The 18,345-nt window shown below is 57.0% G+C and overlaps 1 protein-coding gene across 1 annotated transcript; it reads right to left on the reverse strand.

The window, feature by feature from the left end:
* Positions 1 to 17,301, reverse strand: SETDB1 (SET domain bifurcated histone lysine methyltransferase 1). The gene is given in 21 exon segments (XM_074164419.1): positions 1 to 780; positions 1,347 to 1,435; positions 2,277 to 2,488; positions 2,957 to 3,122; positions 3,762 to 3,894; positions 4,089 to 4,117; positions 4,729 to 5,345; positions 6,173 to 6,342; positions 6,647 to 6,763; positions 7,023 to 7,588; positions 8,698 to 8,959; positions 11,472 to 11,610; positions 11,998 to 12,127; positions 12,997 to 13,187; positions 13,529 to 13,602; positions 14,848 to 15,049; positions 15,323 to 15,433; positions 15,871 to 15,976; positions 16,071 to 16,108; positions 16,593 to 16,753; positions 17,090 to 17,301. Coding segments are annotated over 21 exon segments (3,843 nt in total). The 3' UTR covers positions 1 to 662.
* Positions 17,302 to 18,345: the final 1,044 nt, after the last annotated feature.

The raw sequence follows: 18,345 nt of genomic DNA on the forward strand, positions 1-18,345 counted from the left end.
AAAACCAGACTTTATTGCTTTTTAACATCGAAAAGATTCTTTACAACGTGTCACAGTCGAAGACAGATGCTTGGGTTTGGGGTTTTTTTTTTGTTTGTTTGTTTTTGTTTTTTTTCCTCTTTCACTGAAATCCACAGCGCCGCTATAACTCCAGATTGGTCCGCTTGCTCCCACCGGGCTTTATCTCCTCCGGCACCGGCTCTGTCCATTGTCCGTCTGTCCCTCCGTTTCCCCCCCCCCCCCCCCCCCGTGAAGCATTTTCTGCTGGAAAACCCCAGGGATTTGTGTGCCCGAGGGGGCGGGGGGGGTGGCAGGGAGCGGGACCGGCCGCCTGGGCAGGTAAAGGCTTGGCGTGTGGTTTTTCCGGCGATGCCGGGGGGGACAGACTGTCCCCCGGGGGGGGGGGTGACGGTAGCCCCTGGGACGCGGTAGAAGCCCAGCTCGCCCCCGCCCTGTAGCCGTCACACGCGTGACGCTTCTGTCCCGTGTCCATCCGTGGTTTTCAAGTGACCGGGAGAAGCCGAAGCCCCTCGTTACTCGGCCTCGTCGCGGTTACTGTTCATCAACCCCCCCTCTCTCCAGGAGAGACTTCGCCCTCCCAAAGGGCAGGTCAGCACCAAGCCCGCGGTTACGGGGGACCCGGGGGCGGGGGGGGGGGTCGCTCAGAGCAGCCGCCCCCGGCACTCGATGGCCCCGCAGCAGCACAGCAGCTCTTTGCCTTCCACGCTGCCCACTTCGTAGTTGTAATCCCAGGTCAGCTCCGTGCCGGCCCGGATCCTCCTGGGGAATAAAAGAAGCAGCACAAGCTGGGAGAAAAGACCACACCGAGGAAGCGGAGGATGAGGAGGAAGAGGAAGAGGAGCTGGAGCCCCTCTTTGCAGGGAAAAACGCTTCCCTGTGACCCCTCCCGCCTCCCCCGGGACAAGGGTGAAGCAGCCGCTGCGGCCGCCGCCAGCGAAGGGACAAAGTTCCCCCGTGAATCACTCCCGTGGGGCTCCGCAGGAGGAGAGGCCGCGCTCGCGGTGCCCGAGAGGCACGTGGCAGGGATTCACCCCCCGCCCGGGGCTGCCTGGAGGTTCGGGACCCAAACAAGCCGGGCAGCCGCCTGCCCCCCCCCCCGCTTCACTCCCCCTTTGCACCCCTAAAAGCGACGCAAACGGCAGCAGGATCTCCACCGCAGGAAGAGAGGTCCTCGCCCAACTCGTCTCCCATCTTCTCCCCGCCGCGGGAGGTTCCCAAGAGGAGGAAAAGACCCAGCCCCGTGTGGGGGAGCTGGCTCCGGCCAAGCCCCGTGTTCCCTCGAAAAAGCCCTTCCCCGGGCCCCCCCCCCTGCCCCCGAGACTCACTTGCTGGCGAAGAAGGCGACCCAGGGGAAGCGGAGATCGTGCGTGTCCACGAAAACGTTCTGCACGAAGAGGTTGGGGCTGCAGCTATGCTGGGAGAGGGAGGGGAGAAGCAGGGGGTGAGCCAGTCCCCGCGGCACCAGCCGGCGGTGAAACGCGAAGGCTTTTATAAACACGCCGCCTTCCCCGTTTGTCCGCTGCTCCCTCCCTCCCCCTCCCCGGGGATGAGTCAGAAAACCCAGGCTCGCAAAGGTAACGGTCGCTGGAAGGACTGAGCCAGCCCGTCCTGCGTCACGGGGACGGAGCAGCCGCCCCATTTCACTCAGGGAGGGGAAAAAAAAAAAAAAAAAAAAAAATCAAATATTCAAGGATGATTCAAGGATTGGAGCATCTCCCCGATGAGGAAAGGCTGAGAGAGCTGGGACTCTTCAGCCTGGAGAAGAGAAGGCTGAGGGGAGACCTTATTGAACATCTAAAGGGTGGGTTGGAGGAGGACGGAGCCGGACTCTTCTCAGTGGTTCCCAGTGACAGGACGAGGGGCAACGGGCACAAGCTGGAACATGGGAAGTTCCATCTCAACGTGAGGAGGAACCTCTTCCCAGTGAGGGTGCCAGAGCCCTGGAAGAGGCTGCCCAGGGAGGGTGTGGAGTCCCCTTCTCTGGAGATTTTCAAGACCCACCTGGATGCAGCCCTGAGTACCACGCTCTGACACGCTCTGGGCAACCCTGCTTCGGCAGGGAGTTGGACTGGATGATCTTTATGGTCCCTTCCAACTCTTCAAAAATTCAGTGAAATTCAGTGAAATAATAATCCTCCCAGTCCTGCTCTTTTCCCCACTTTTTTCACTGTATTTATCCAGTCCTGGGGAGGAAGCGGCCCCCTGAAGGGACAGGTCACCCCAAAAACGTCCCTTCCCTGCCGAGGGTGACTCACATTGAGGTACCGGCCCAGGTTCCCTTCCAGTTTGGCGTCGATGATATAACAGGACTCCTCCCCGTCGTAGAACTGGCGGGTGGTTCTGCGGACGGGCGCGCTCTCCCCCTTCTCAGCCGCTGCCATGTTGGTGGACTTGATGGCGATGCCGTGAGTGGATTTGAGGGCGAAGCCCCGGGTGGATTTCACCGCCACCTGCCTCTTCACCGGACCTGCCGCCGCAGAGGGGCAAAGGGGGCTGCTGTCGCTCTCCAGGAACCCCACACACCCAAAAAAGGCTCTTCCTCTCTCACACGGGGGTGACAAACCCCTTGGGGACGCAGCCCAGATCTAAAATGCCACCCTGGGGGGGGGCGCTCCTGGGACTCTCCCAGCTCTCGGCTCGGCCCAGGGGAGCCTGGAGACCCACCATAACAAGCCTCACGGTTGCTTTTTCTTAAATATCCACAAATACCTACTCTGGAGGACTGGGTTTTGTGGATACGTCTCAAACAGCACAAGGAGAAGCTTCAGACCTCGGGTCCTTAGAGACCTCAGAGGTGCCTGGAGCAGGACACACCACGCTCTCGGCTCCTACGTCCTCCCCAGCCCCTTCCTGGGGGCTTCTGGCTGGAATTTCTCGCTCTGTCTCTGCCCGTCCCTCTCCCAGCCCTTGTTCCTCCCCCGGCCGCTCCCCTCACCTGACCCAGACGAGAGGTTTTTCTTGTCGTCCCCTTCCTCCTCCTCGGAGCCCGAGGAAATGGTCTGGATGTCGTCGCTGTCGTTGGTGGTGCCCTGGGCCTGTCCCGCCGCCGCCTGCCCGTTCTCCCCCTCGCTGTCCGTGCTGCTGGAGAGGGTCAGCACGTCCTGCGGGGAGGCAGTAACAGCCCCCGGGTGAGGGCAGAGCATCTCTCCATCGCTCTATCCCTCCCCAAGCGACGTTCAGGGCTCCCTTTTTTTCCCCCAGAAGCATTTTGCTTCTCTTTTTTGCCCCAGGAAGCCCTTTTGAAGGGGACGGCACGTGCAGACGCTGCGATCGGAGCAGAAACCCCTCTTGAAACGGCAGCGGGGTCTCAGGGGGGGTCCTGCAGCACCCAGACTGCCAGGGATTCACGACCCTGCCCCACGAGGGGCTCTGGGCTCTGCAAGGAAGGGAGAAGACCCCCAAAAAAGCAAAGAGCATCCCCCAGGACGGCTTCTGCCGAGCAGTGGGTCCCCGGTGTGCTGGGAATGCAAAATCCCGCTATAACCCCTGGCCCAGCACCACGCTGTCCTCTTCTTTGGGGTTTTCAGAACTACGAAAGACCCCCCTCCCCGTGGCTGAAGAAAATCACCCCCCCCTCCAGGAAATCACAACGACGAACTACAAGCCCTGGGCTGGTGCTCAACTGGGAATGAAAAAGGCAGAGAAACAACCCAAAGGGAGATTCGAGGCCTTTCTCAAACCAGTTTGGAACTGGGGCAGCGCCAGGCCCGGGGTGCGGAGCCCGGAGGGTGGGGGCTTACGTCGGTGGTGGGCTGCGGGGCCAGCGAATGCCGCCTGCTCTGCAGCAGCGCCGTCTTGCTCATGGGCCGGCGGATCCCTTCCAGCTTGGGGGGGCTGGGGTTGTAGCCGTACAGCCGTCCCACGTCGCTCAGCCTGCGGCGGGGGGGACGAGAGCGGGTGACGATGGCAGCTCCTGGGAGCCGGACAAGCCTCCCGTCCCCAAACCCTCCCGAGCTCCCAGCTCACGCTGGCGGTGGCACTAACAGAGCTCAGGGGCAGCCCCAGAGTCGCAGCAACTCACTCATTTGGGAATAAAAAGCAGGAAAATGCAATTTAATGAGCCTTACCCGGGGATTTTGGTTGGATCGTCGGGTTCCTGCAGAGGGGAGAAGGACAGGAGGTTAAAGTCTCTCCCTTTGGGAGAAATCTTCAGCCTTTCTGTGGAAATGCTCCCCAAACACCACCCTGGGTGTCCCCACCACCCAGTGTGACACCTGGTCCAGGGGGTGCTCCAGAAGGGCCAAGACCACAGGTCTCCACCCCCTTCCACACCCCACACGGTGGGTCTCTGAGTCCCCTCTCCAGGGGACAGAGACCACCTCCACGTCCCCCTTGTCCCCACCCCATCCGAATACCCTCCAGGGTCACCTCAGGAACCCGGGCAGGGGGGTGGCTCCCGACCTCAGAGCTGCACAAGGGTGCGGTGCCCAGGGCAGGAGAGATGTTCAGCTCATCATCTCATACTGGGTGACATCTTTGTGGCCTCCTGCGCCACAACTTCCCCTAGCAAAGGGGGAAGACACCTCCCCGCCCCACCGCAGCCGAGTAAGCGGGGCAAGGGGACACCAAGGGACACCACCCCGTCACGTTGTAGGGGCAGAGAAGCCATTTGAGCTAAAGCACAGCTGAGACACATCTCTGTTCCCTCACCCGCGTCCCCAAGGCAGGGGACAAGACTCAGCCCCCAGGCCCACAGCCCTCCCTTACATCTTTCTTCAACGCCTTCGACTCTCCGTCCACGTTGCCCGGGGCAGAAGCGGAGGGTTTCTCTCTCTCACCGGCGAGGTCCATTTTGCCAGCCTTGGCTTCGCTGCCTTCGCTCATCTTGAAGGAGGAGGCGCTGTCGTTGTCCTGGAAGCCCTCGGACACGCTGTTGGAGCTCAACCACGAGGCCACTTTGTTCTTGGAGGTCTCCTCTGACACCGGGAGCTTACAGGAGGCAGCCACCGCCGTCTCCTCGTGGCTGATTTGCCGGGTGAGCCCCGAGTCCTTGGAGGCCGTCTCCGACAACCCGTTCTCCTTCTGGCCCCGGGTCTGCCGGCGCGTGGCGTAGCTGCGCCACACCGAGCTGGTGCTGAAGTCCTCGTCCTTGCAGAAGTTGTCATCAGAGCTGTCCTCGTTGGACTCCTCCTGCTCCTCGGTGCCCGTGTTTTCCTCCTCTTCCTCCTTGAGGTCCACCCCGCTGCTGTCAGAAGAGCACTTGGCGTCGCTCTCGTAGCCCTCCTTGAAGTTCTCCACGCTCTCGATGTGATCCAGGTTGGCGAAATACTCGTCGCCCATCTCTAACCCCTCTTTGTCGGCAAAGTCATCCGTGAGGATTTTCCCTGGGGGCGGGGAAGAGAAAACCGAGGGTGAGTATTCCAAGGATTGACGTTCCTACCCCATGAATTTTACCCTCCCCGAGAGCTGATTGAGGAGCAAACAGGACCGACACCACCTTATCCCAAAGCTGGGCTGGGAAAGGACAACGTATGACCCTAATGCTCAAGGGAATGAAAACCTGAAGCACATGGCTGATTTAAAGCGGGCCGTCGCTAACGCCCAGGCTTCCGCCAAGGAAACCTCCGAAGAGCAGCTCAAACGGGGCGAGAGCTTCTCCTCTGCAGGGCTGCAGGTGAAGGGCGTAGCGCGGAGGGAATATTAAGGGCAAGAAAACCAGAGCAGCCGAGCTCAGGCGCTCGCCTGTGGCTGGTTTCGTTTCAGAGTTAACGCACCCACACTGGGCAACTTCTGCATTTCATCCCTCCGTGCCCACGTCCCAGCGACGGGTTGGGTGTCAACAGGAAGCGGGTACACGATCCACCCTCCGCGGGCAGAAACGGCCCCGGGGACCCGAGCCCCTGGCCGTGGGTCTGGGAACTGGGCAAGGAAGGGGCAAAGTGCTGCAAGTTCCTCCTCTGAGTCCTCACTTTCCCGTCCCCTAAAGCACAGGAAGAGCTTCATGCCTGGGGTTTACATTTTGCCCTAAACAAAGCCGAAATCTCAGGCCTGACACCACCAGATCTTTTCAAACACTTATTCCCTCCACCCTCCTTAACCCAACCAAAGCAGACTCCTCTCTGAACATGCCTTGACCTCCGGGAAAAGCACCGGCTTTTCACTCACAGCCCCTGAGAAGAGGCTCCTACCTGCCTGCGGGGCGAGATCCTACCTGCGTAGATGCAGACGAAGGAGCCTTTAGCGATATCGTCGAGGCAGCGGATGCCCCAGCCTTTGTTCTGCGTCTTGAACAACTGCAGCCGGACCTGGAGGCCGTGCTGGACCAGGCGGTTGGTGCACATGTTGATGTTGCACTTGCACCTCTTGTTACACTCGTAAACGCTGAAAAGAAAGGAGAAGGGTGATGTTTTCCCCGAGAAAACCGTACCCCAGGGCTTGGTGCGGTACCAGTGATGGTGCAAAGGGACTCGCAGCGGCTCAGAGCTCCTCAGAGCAGGGCGAGTGTGGCTGCCAGGATTTATGGCAGCGCACAGCGATCCTGGGACGGGAATTAGGAGATAAATCAAGAATAGAAGTAGGTTTTCTGTATCTGCACGTAGCTCTGGGAAATGCCGCCTCTCCGATAGCGCCGGAGGCTGAGTTTTTGGGGCTGGTGTTTGGGAGGGAAGGAGGAGACTCCACTCACCCCGTGGGGAGGCATTCTTCCAGCCGCTTGTGCTGGTACCCCGAATTGGGGTTGATCTGCCCGCCCGGGGTGCAGCCAGTCGCTTGGACCGTCAGCTGGTGACAGGCACATTTTGACCTAGAGAGAGACACAGAAAATCACCCACCCGTGCCCCAGAAGTTAATTTTACCCATGGGTTTTGCAGGAAGGAAAAGAAATCACATCTTTCTGCAGGTGTAAACACAGAGATGGGCTTGACCTGGAGTCACATCTGGCCCAGCAGAGCTGTGAGGGCTCAAAGCCCAGAGTGGGGCCACCGTGGGGTGTTTTCAGGGTGGTTTCAGGAAGGACCGTCCAGGTCCCGTCCCCCACCCTGACACCAGGAGGTGTCACCTACTTGTCTCTGCAGCCATCTTTGCAGTCGCAGCCCACCAGGAACTCCCAGCTGGTGTTGATGTAAACCCCTTTGCCGGGGATGCGCTCTTTGCTGTAGGCCACCTGGGGAGGCGGGGTGTTGTCGATCTCGTTGACGCAGGAGAGGGGCACGTCCTCCCTGCCCTTGGTGATGTCGGCGATGTAGTAGTAGGGTTTGTAGGGCTGGAACTTGCGATCCACCAGCACGTAGGGGTCCAGGCAGAACATCTCCAGGAAGAGGAAGTCGCAGTCCGTCTCGAAGAGGTAGCGCTCGATCTCCTGCATGGTCCGCAGGCAGAGCCCGCAGGGCGTCTTGTAGAGGACGTGGAAGCCCATCTTGCGGTTGACGCGCCGCCGGGCCGTCATCCGTCGGAAGTCGTAGAGCAGCGGGATGAGCAGGGGGTTCTTGCTGCGGTACTGGTCGCTGCGGATGGGGCGGACGCGGGACAGGCAGGTGAAGCTGCAGACGTGGGGCAGGTAGAAGAGTTTCTCCAGCGGGGCTCGGTACGGGGGCTCGTTGGGGACGCGGTCCATCATGCCGTGGAAGGGCTGGGCTGTGCCGCTGCCTGCCTGGCCACCAGAGAGCCTGGAACAGGGACAGACTGAGGAACTACAGCTTAAGGAAGAGTGGTGCTTTCTCAAACTGCAAAGGGATTTCAGGCATGTAATTCACAGAATCATGGAATTGTAGGGGACGGAAGGGACCTCTGGAGATCACCCAGTCCCACCCCCTGCCAAAGCAGGTCCCACAGGATCGTGTCCAGGTGGGTTTGGGATGTCTCCAGAGATGGAGACTCCACCTCCTCTCTGGGCAGCCTGTCCCAGGGCTCTGCCACCCTCAGAGGAAAGAAATTCCTCCTCATGTTGAGATGGAACTTCCTCTGTTCCAGTTTGTGCCCATTTCCTCCTGTCTTGTCACTGGGTACCACTGGAAAAAGACTGGCCCCATCCTCCTGACACCCACCCTTGAAGTATTTATAAGAATTGATCAGTCTTCTCTCCTCCAGACTAAAAAGACCCAAGTCCCTCAACCCTTCCTCAGCAGAGATCTTCTAGTCCCCTCATCATCCTCACAGCCCTTTTGCTGTCCCCTCTCCAGCAGTTCCCTGTCCTTCTTGAACCAGCGGGGGCCCAGAACTGGACCCAGTTCTCCAGATGTGGCCTCTCCCGGGCAGAGCAGAGGGTTAATTCTTATCAAAGCAGCTGCTAATTACACACTGGGACACCCCCATGGACTTAGTCCAATTAGACACAAGCCCCGGCGTCCCCTGGGAGGCCCCAAAGGGAGTGTTACCAGCAGCAGAGAACTCAAAAAACTCCCCCAAACCGGAGCCGGGGAAGCAGAAACAAGCACAAGCTGGTTGTGGTCTCAGAACCGGGATCAACAGCTTCTCTGCTGGGGACTGACTGTCACAAAGCCACCACGGGGGAAAAGCCACCTGCAGATTTACATTAAAAGCAGCTCCCTCCCGGCCCCAGAAAGCTTGTAGGAACAGGAGTCCTCTGAAAACAAGCAGGGTGGGAGGCTTTGGCCAGGGTCCCACTGGGGTAAGCCCTGGTCAGAAGCGATAAGAGACCCTCCAAGCTCAAGCCAACCACAAAAACGTAACGAACGGCCGTCTGGGAGGGAGAACAAGAGGAAGAGAAACGCTCAGGACCGGACAAGGCGGCGAATCAAGGCGTCCGTCCACAAGACAATAAACCCAAGGAGCATCCCAAGCTCTCGCCGGGACGCAGGGGTTCGTGTGAAGCTCTGCTCACCGAAGCTGCGGGGCCGCTCCGCTCCTTCCCGCCGGAGGTGTGTCACTCAGGACAGGCGACGAAGGTGACGATTGCCCGGAGCCCACGGAGCCAGGACGGAAGGAAGTGCTTTTCTTGGCCACTTGCTTTCTCGCCTGGGCCAGTTGACTGTCGGAGCATCTGCACGGGGGAGGAAGGGAGGCGATTTGCAAGAGGCACAGCCTGAGGCGACCGCTGGGATTTAGACAGAGGGGGGCAGGCGAAATAACACTCCGCCACGAAAGTCAGCAACAGTGCCCCGTCCCAGCAAAACCGAGATTTTTTTCCTAAAGAGTGTGAAAATCAGCCCATTTCTGACTCCTTGTGCCGCAGCGATCCCGCAACAACCCCGACCAAATGCCACAACTCAGCTACGTCTAAAAGTGGCTTCCGAGACACTGCTATTTATTGGGAATTGTGGCACGAGGGCGAGAGGGAGCGTAACGAGGATGCCCAAGGCTTTGTGTTTCAAGAAGCTGGACAAACCAGTACGTGAAGAAACCCCTGCAAGAGCAGAAACAAGAGTTTGCAGAGGCTCACTGAGTGCTGCGGGTCTGAGCAGGGGGAGGAACACCCAGTTCTGAGGACACTTTTGTCCGCAGCGAGTCACGAGATAAGATTGTGCCGGGGAATGTAATAACATCGCGGAGGAAAGGGCCCCCAGGGGCTCCCAAACACCTCTGCAGCCCCAGGAACGACACGGGGAGGTGAGAGGCACCTGGAAGACACCAACCCTCACGCTCCGAGAAAACACCAGCGGAGGTTTTCAACCCATTTACACCGATTAAACAGATAAACCACCCCAAATCAGCCCCTGGTTTTCCCCCACAAGTGGAAGAACGCGGTTGTGTTATCAGGGCAGAAAGGGGGGAGACAGAGCAGGAGAGGGGGGCGACCGACCGTTTCTGCAAACATCTGCCTTAAAAGCAAGGTGTTAACGCACATCTCAAGAGGAAAAAATGCTTCTACCAGCGGGCTTGAAAGAGTCAGAAAAGGCTGAGAGCAGCTCCCTGGCACCATAGAAGCTGAAAGCGAGAGCAGAGAGGGAAGAGAACCAGGCCTTCCTCAGACTAAACAAAACACCGGAGTGAAGAAAGCATTCTCCCAGTTTTAATGATCTAAAACCAATGTGTTTTTAACCCAACAGCGTCCCTCGGGACAGCGGGGACAGGGACAGAGCATGCTGCCTTCAGTCAACGTTAAAAAAGAACCGTCTTTAAGCAGTTCATGCTTTAAGGGCAGGGCAGGGAAACATCTGTAGTGTCTGCTTGTATCGGATCGGAAAACAAGATCCTGAAGACTTCGTGGGGAGAGGAAAAAAAAAAAAAAAAAGTGTTTCCTGTAACGACTGTGAAATGGAAAAGGAGAGATTGGTCAGCCAACACGACCCAGGCTGGCTGGTCGCCCCAGTCCAACTCCATCGTCTTCGTTGCACATCCTTCCTCCAGCCCCGAGGGCTCAGGGTGCCCTCGCCTCAGCGCAGCAGCCCCAGAGCTCTCCCTCTGCTCCCGGCTGGGGCCCAGACTGACGACGGAGGAGCTGCTGTTGTCCTTCTCTCACTGGAGCACCCCTCCTTCAGCATTGGCCTCTCTTCTTGGTCACGTAAGAGACGAGGAACGAGGCTATTACGGCTTCGATTCTCAAGTCTTGGTCAGAACGGCACAGGGGGAGCGTTTCCAAGTCAGCCCCCAACATCCAGGGGCAGAAGGGGTCGTACTGCACTGGGAACCCCCTCCTGAGACCCGAGGCTGGGGGCAGGCAGGGTTTCTTAGATGCTGCTACGCCTAGAGAGCATCCGGGAAATAGAGATTCACGTGCTGCACGGGCTCCTTACAGCTGGGACATCTCCTCTCTCCCTTTTGCCCATGCAGCAAGGCACAGTCGCAGCAGAAGACGTGCTGGCAGGGGACCAGGCGTCCACAGATTCGGATGGGAAATCCACACTGGTGGCAAAAATGAACCGGGGCAGCGTCTCTCTCCCCTGAAAAGTTATTAAAGTCCCAGAGCACGTGCTCAGGTACCCCGGTGTTGTTCCCTTCATCACGAGGCCGAGTTCCTCCTTCATCCAGGCCTCCTTCGGCACTAGCCTGCACCTCCAGGAAGGTCCCGCTTGGGCCCCTGGTGGCACGGGGCAAGTGGGCGACTTGGCCGTGGCTTAGGTTTATCAGGTTTGGTGCGTGACCACTGAGCCCAGCCACCGGTCCCGAGTTCTCAGTGCCTCGTAAGCCATCGAGGTCTGCGAGCAGGTCAGTCCAAGTGGAGGAAAACAAGGCAGCCGGGGGCCAGTGCCTGGATCGTGACACGAGGGAGCAATTCAGATTTTGGGAAGAGAAGGAGCAGCAAACGTTTCTAACTTGGAAATAAATCAAGTGCGAAGCTTTAGCCCTGCGTAAGAACACAGCACTTGGCTCAGGGGGCACTGGGCTGTTCAGCTCTCCCGCCCCCAATTATTCATCCAGCGGCTTTTATCTAGACTGTCCCCTGAAAGCCTGACTAAAACCAGTTTGTGTAACCAGGAAACAAAGCCACGGAGGAGACCTGCACCTGAGGATTGCTCTACCACGGAGAGGGTGGTGCCTGAAAGAGCCGAGCGCTGGAGAGGAAAGGCAAGAGGAGGCAGTGGTGGAAGCAGAGAACTGACTCGAGTACTTACTCCATCTCAGGGGGTGGCGGAGAAACGGACCGTGCAGCCAGCGAGGCCGCCTGCATTTGCTCTAGAGGTTTGTACTGGGTACCAGCTCCCGTTAAATCCTGCGTGTACTGGACCACAGGCCCTTTGCTCCTCACAGCGCCTAGTGGGGAAGGGCAAAAAGCGAAAGTATCAACAGGAAAAGTCTCCACCATCAACCAAAGTTCGTTGCACCAGCCACAAAATATTCATTTAGTCCCCAAAGGCGTTTGCAATTAACGCCGGGTCCCCGGCTGAGCCTCCAGTCACAGCCAGTCACCCCAACCAGCTTCCGACCACTCCACACAACCGCACTCTGGTTTTGTGGCATCTTTATGCCAAGGAGAAAAAAAAGCCTACTGTAAATCTTAAATCTCCTGGAGTTCTGCTAAAAAAAACCAAAACAAACCCACCCCACCCCACCAAAGCCAAACAAAAACCAAAACCCGCCCCCGCCAACCCGCAACGAGCTCACTTGAATTCCAGGATACACGTTAAAGGTGCCACACACCGACGTTGGGACGCGTCCTCGCTTGTCCACTTTGCTTCTTCTCTTGGGTGGAGGCCGTGGAGGTTTTCATGCTGAACATGGGCTCCAGGCGCGTGGAACCCCGGTAAATCCACTCACAGCGTTTGTCATCCTGCAGCAAGGAGAAGGCGACACTCACAGCACCTACGGCAAGAGCTGCCAGAGGTACCGTATCGGCCTGGGAGGCAGCGGTGAGCTTTTATGTGAGAAGGATCCGACGGAAAAGAGGGAAAGCCTTGAGCTGGAGGCACTCAAAAGACCACGGCCAAAGGCAGGAATCCATCACGGCTGGGGGAACACTGAATACAACCCAAATCTAGAAACACCAGGAGCACAAACTTCAAATGCAGTTGTGTTTTTAGCCCAACAGCTGGCTAACGAGGCACTGCTGGAAAAGCAGGCTCCCTCGGGAAGACAAATTAACACAAAGCCAATCTGCTCCAGGACAGGGAGGTTGAATTTGCAAGTGCACGACGTCTCCCCAGCCCCACGGCTCCGCCGTGATCGAGACGGGAAGGGAGCCAAGCGGGCACAGATAGCATGTCTGATTCCTTTCTGCTATTTGTGGAATCTGAGCAAGCAGAATATGGCAGCTTCTGCTCAATTTTCCTCCTGCTTCTCAGACCAGCAGGTGTGTTCGGACAGAAGACGTGGCTGGGTGTTCCCACCAAGGAAGGGACCAGGACACAACACCTGCAGGGGATGGATTTTGTTTCTTATTCATCTGCCACTTTAAAACTTCACATGCAAAATGCTTTAAAAGGCATTTTGAAGCTTTCCTCGTGCAAAGGAAGGAGTCTCACCCTCGTAGAAATTGGCAGTTTAAGTATTACACAAAATACCTGCTCGCTCCAGGTCTGACACGAGCAAGGGAACCGGACTTGATCAGCCCAACAGTCGTCCCCCCCCCCCCCCCCCCCCCAGACTCCAGTTTAAGCCCATCTTTCCCCGCCTTTAATGGGAGAAGGGGAGCTGCCCTACCAGGAAGAGGATTTTGACCAGGCTGCCGTCCACTTCTTCCACTCTGGATTTCCACCAGGTCCCTTCCCACTCCGTTTTGATCAGCTGCCCGTTCTTCAGCAGCACCATGGGGCGGTTGGGGTAGGCTGTGATGTACTCCTCGATGAAATCCCGGCAGGAAACGTCCTCTATGTCTTCCCAGGTCTTTTTCACTGCTCAGAAAAGAGGAGGAAAGACTCTTACAAAGAGAATCTTTTCAAGAGATCCCAGATGGGTTTTTACATGAGAAGAGTCAAGCAGCAACCCTCAGCGGCTGGATTTTTGGTGGTAGGGCATCCAGCCACGCTAACGCACCCAGAGTGCAAGGAGTCACACTCACTCCATCAAATCACTATTTCCTCCAGCTTCCTAGGCAAAGCAAAGGTCTAGAGGCACAGCACCGGATGGGACACGCAGTCTGTCCCCTGGCCTTTGAGCCCAGGCTCTTTTATAGATCCAAAAGCTCCCCAGACCGTTTCAGTGGTGGGACACGGGAGAGGCAGAGAGCACTCACGCGGCCGGCAGATTGGGTACAGCTCCCACTCCTTGACGTATGAAGCGTAGCCATCGTCGAAGAAGATCAGGAACCTGGAGAGCAGCGAAGGGAACAAGCGTTGGAGGTGGGAATTAGCAATTAGAATTAGCAACGCAGCTGGATAAAATGCAGCTCCCGTTCCCCCGCCCGTCCCAAAGGCCCTCAAATCAGACACGGTGGGTGAGAACAGACTGAAGCGATCGTTTCTGCCAGGAGATGACGGGTTTTACAGTACTGCCACTTCCTCGGCTGTTTCAGAACAGCTCTCCCCCTGCCCCGAGCTATCCCTGTGCTCCCAAAGCCAAACCAAAGGCTTCCCAGCGGCACAGCCCAGCCAGGCCTCCCTCCCTCCACTCAATTCCCTCTGCGCCTCGGCCACAGGAGGTGAAGGAAGAGAAAAGACAGTTTAATTGCTCCTAATCTCTGCAAGAAAAGGTATTTTTTGAGCCCTTGGGACAAAGCAGCACACCATAACTCGAACCACAGGGAGAGAGCTGGGGACACCTCCAGGGCTCCACCTGCAGACAGGAGGGGGCATAAGAGAGTTCCCGGTGCCCGCTGGGGACGGGGAGCTGGGACGGGGACACCCCCAGGGCTGGATACGGCACCCGCTGAGCACTGCCCGCCTCTGAACAACAACTTGAGGACACGGAGCCGGATAAAGGTTGCCTTATGAAAGATCAGTGTTACAGCCAGCCTTGCCAGGAGGAGCAAACTTGCAATATGAGTAATAAATGCAGTTCATTTTCAGTTATTAAACACGTATCAGACAGAACTTCACACAATTAGGCATTTATGGCAGGTCCCCATTTGGAACAAACAGGGCGATTACGCCCTTTACGAGTCTCAGAGAGACCACAAGCCTAAACCACAGGGTGGAAGGAACCCGGCCCCTTATTTATAGGTGACTGAAGAGGCTGCTTTAGACCTGCTGCTCCTTCTCCCCAAGCGCTTTGGCAGCGCTGCTGGCGCTCACCAGGGCTCACATTTCCCAACGCTGCCTTTTATGCCCTGAGCAGCGCAGACTTACACCCGTGTGATCGTTTGAATGAGCCACCAGATACAATTTCTGACTCGGGGACAGGAGGAATCGAGTGGAGGCTCCGCCCAGAGCCTTCAGAATAAGAAAGACCAAAGAAACAACATTCATCCACGGAAAGGGCAGAAAAGAATTTAGTGCTCTCAATAGCAAATATTCAAATAGACCTTTTTTCTTTGCTTTTTTTCCTAAAACCAAACCAAAACTAACCAAAACAAAGAAGAGAGAAGGATACATGACTGCGGAGGAGAATTAATACCTGTCTTTATTCTTTACGTTTGGGGTTTCAGCCACGATGCCAGCGTACAGCCAAACCTGATTCCCGTCTTTGTATTTCGCCACAACCCTGCTGCCGACGTAGTGCTTCTCGGGCGAGGGGTGATAGTCGTAAGCGATGTGATTGCCAGAAAGCAAGCTCTTCCCTTTATTGTCAAATTTCACTTTGTACTTCTTACCAGCAGCTGGAAGACATTTCAAGGGGGCAGGGTAAAGAAAAGCCAAGGGATTTCACAGAAGAAATCCAACGCTATGTACCATTCCCATCCAAGCTCAGCAGTTATTTGAAAGCTTTTCAGAAATAATTTTGTAAAGTCAAACGTTATCGTGGAGCTGTGCTGCTTTCGCAGCTCGCTCCAGGTGGCAGAGGAGGGGACCTGCTCCAAGCCTGATGAGTGTCACCCACCCAAAGCTTTGTGACAGCCCCGAGACACCGCAGCAGGAAGCACGGGACGTACCGACTGTCTGGATTGCAATCAGAGTCCCTTTGTGCCACGTTTTGGTTCTCTTCTTGCCCAGGATCCTCATGCCAACGTTGAGATCCCCGTCATTGCTGAGATCACCCCCGGCTGCTGCAGGGCCAACGGGCTGGGCAGTTTCCTGAGGGGTCTGTGCATCTGCCCAAGGAAAAACCACCAGAAAATGGGTTAGAAACCACCCAAAGGCTCCTGCTTTGATGTTTGGAATTGGGAGAAGATGTGTTGAACCCGAGAGATGAGCCGCTCTTTAGCTTTCCTTTACCCCAGCCTAAGTGCCTCGGTTTTACCGGATGGAGTAACCAGCGAGTGAGGCTGAAACAGCATTAAAATGCTTTCACGTTATAGAAACCGCACCACTTGTACGTCCTTTATGACAGGTCTTAAATAGGAATTTGGAATCAATATATCCTAATGCATCTTTCCAGGGGGGAAACAGAATGGTTATTTTCTACCAACGTGTAGGTGTAGGGTGTAGGACTCAGCCAGGAGCTGGGTGAGGGCACCCAGGCCCCAGGGAACTCCCAGACACTGACCTTTTTGTGCATCCTGGGCGTTTGTTTTCTTGTTCACAGCGTCCATAAATCTCTGAACATCCTGGGCAGACTTCCTCATTGCAGCCATGGCTTCCCGCAGCTGAAGGGAAGGAAAGAGAAAGAAGATACTGAAGAACCTTTTCTTTTTTTTTTTCTCCCAAAAGTACACTATAGTCAGGTCTTTTCCAACTCACCAGAGTCTGATCCTTTGAGATTCTGGAACTACTATCACCTGTGTTTAAAGAGAAAAAAGTGGTTTAAAATATCTTGGGGAGGAAAAAAATCCATCCTAGTTATGTCACTGAAAGACGGAACAGAGAAAACGATCCATTCAGAAGCCTTCTCTGTCCCTGTCGAGGAATCCCCTCGAGCCAGGCTTTCACTAAACCCTTTTCCAGACACACAACGTGCTGAGGGGCAGCTCCCGCCGGGGCAGCGTTTGATGGGGACAACAGTCGGGCAGGTGGGAAAAGGGAGAATTCCCAGTTTGGGACTCCAGGAACCATGGAATCGTTATGGGCCCCAGCAGACCACGCAAGCGGTGATGTTCCTCACCAGGTAACCGCATTTCCTCCCCGATCCTCTCCTCTCACAGCCCAGCGTGGCTGATGGCCAATGGGATCCTTATTCCGACCCCTCTCACTCCCATCCACCTCGGGACACGCTCCAGCCCTCCCCCTCAGGCCCTCAAGGAAATACTGAACTGTGCTTCCAGCCCGAGTCGATACTCATGACATCATCGTCATCCTCATCCGGGATCTCGATTACTTCCATGGGCTTGGCAGCCGAGTCCTCATCCTCCGAACTGCTCTCGCGGTACTGGAGGCCCAGCTTGGAGTACAGGTCCTTCACCAGTATCTCACACTTATCAATGGCTCTGGGGAAACGCAGAGGGGCAGAGACAGGGGAAGACAAGGTGAGCCCAGCCGTACCTCCCACAGCGCTGCAGAAACAGGAACTGACCGCCGGGGAGCGGCTAATTAAACACAGCCATGACGAGGTGAGGGAAGAGCATTCACACCGAGGGTTTAAAGCCACAGGAGAATCATTTTAATTATCCCTCAGTAACCACACTCAAAGGAACCCATGCAGAACCACAGCCCCAGCCTACAGCGAAGGGAAACGGGCAGCACTCCAGACGTGGGGCTCTGCCACCCCTTCTCCCCCTCCTCTGCTCCGAGCCCCAGCTCCGACACGTGGCTGCGATTCCCACCTCGAAGCGTCATCAAAGAGCCGGTCAACGCGAGCCACCTCTTCTTCCTTCTGCTTCACGCACTTCTCCAGCTCCTCCAGCTGCTGCTTCCTCTGCTTCACGCACTCGAACTTCTCCAGCTCTTTGTCAATGATATCCTGGAGCTCCTCCATGGAGATTCCCAGCTCCTCCATCACTTCTTGCTGCAGCTCTTTGATCTCCTGGGAATCCATTTCTGCCGCACCTGACACCACAGAGGGGGGAGAAAAGGCCGGTGAGACCCCACTGCTGTAGCACAGCCTCCGAGGCACAGCGCTGGCAAGAGCAAAAGCTCCAATTTTTTAAAGTCAGGCACAAAAAAAAGTCTTATATATGCTTATATATACATCACAAGGAGCCTAAAATAACCCAAGGGCAAGCACGCTGTGGAGCCAGAGGATCGCAGGACAGCCAGGGATTCCTGACGTCTCCTCTGAGCTCCTCCCAGACACCGTCCCACCCGGCTCAACGCCGGAGCCTTGCGCTTCCCCACCTCGGCGCCCTCCCCTCCGCAAACCCCGCGGAGCCATTCCCAGTCCTCAGCCTGACCCGGGAGGAGAACCACGCCGGTGCCTCTCCCAGTCTGTCCCAGCTTCAGCTTCACCCAGCAGCCCAGAGGAGCCCCCCCCTCCTCCCCTGCCTGCGGTGTTTAAGGAACTTTATAACACCCAGCCCCAAAGCCAGCCCCCGCAGTTTCCTCTGCCCAGGCCCACAGCCCCCACGTCCCCCCTTCGAGCTGGACCTGGTGATAACGCACCCAGTCTCCGTTATTTTCAAGCGTGCCCCCCCCCAACAGCAGCGCTCACAGACCCTCCCCCCTTCCCGCAGCGCCCCCCGCCCTCACCTCTTCAGCCTCCCTGTCTGTATGTAAGCACACCCTCCTCTGCAGGCCCCCCCCCCCCGCCAGCCCCGGTCCCACGGCCCCCCTCCTCTCTCCTGTCCCCCCCTGCCCACATTTCCCTGCCAGGGGCACCCAGGCCACCCCCAGCCAGGGCCCCACACACTCCCCTCCAGCCCAACAAACACAAAGGCAGGCCCCAGCCCTTCCCCCCCCTGACACCTCCCAAACGCACTCCCATCGACCCAGCAGCCCCCAATTCCCAACACGCCCCATCCCACCCCCCCCATACCTCAGCCTCTGTCCAACAGCCCCCACTGCACCCCCAAACCCTATTCCTCCCCCCACAGCACCCCAAACCAGTGCCACCACAGCCCCCCCCAACTACCTCTGCCCCACA

Source organism: Numenius arquata, chromosome 27 (genome assembly GCF_964106895.1).
Source record: "Numenius arquata chromosome 27, bNumArq3.hap1.1, whole genome shotgun sequence".
Classification (NCBI taxonomy): Eukaryota; Metazoa; Chordata; class Aves; order Charadriiformes; family Scolopacidae; genus Numenius; species Numenius arquata.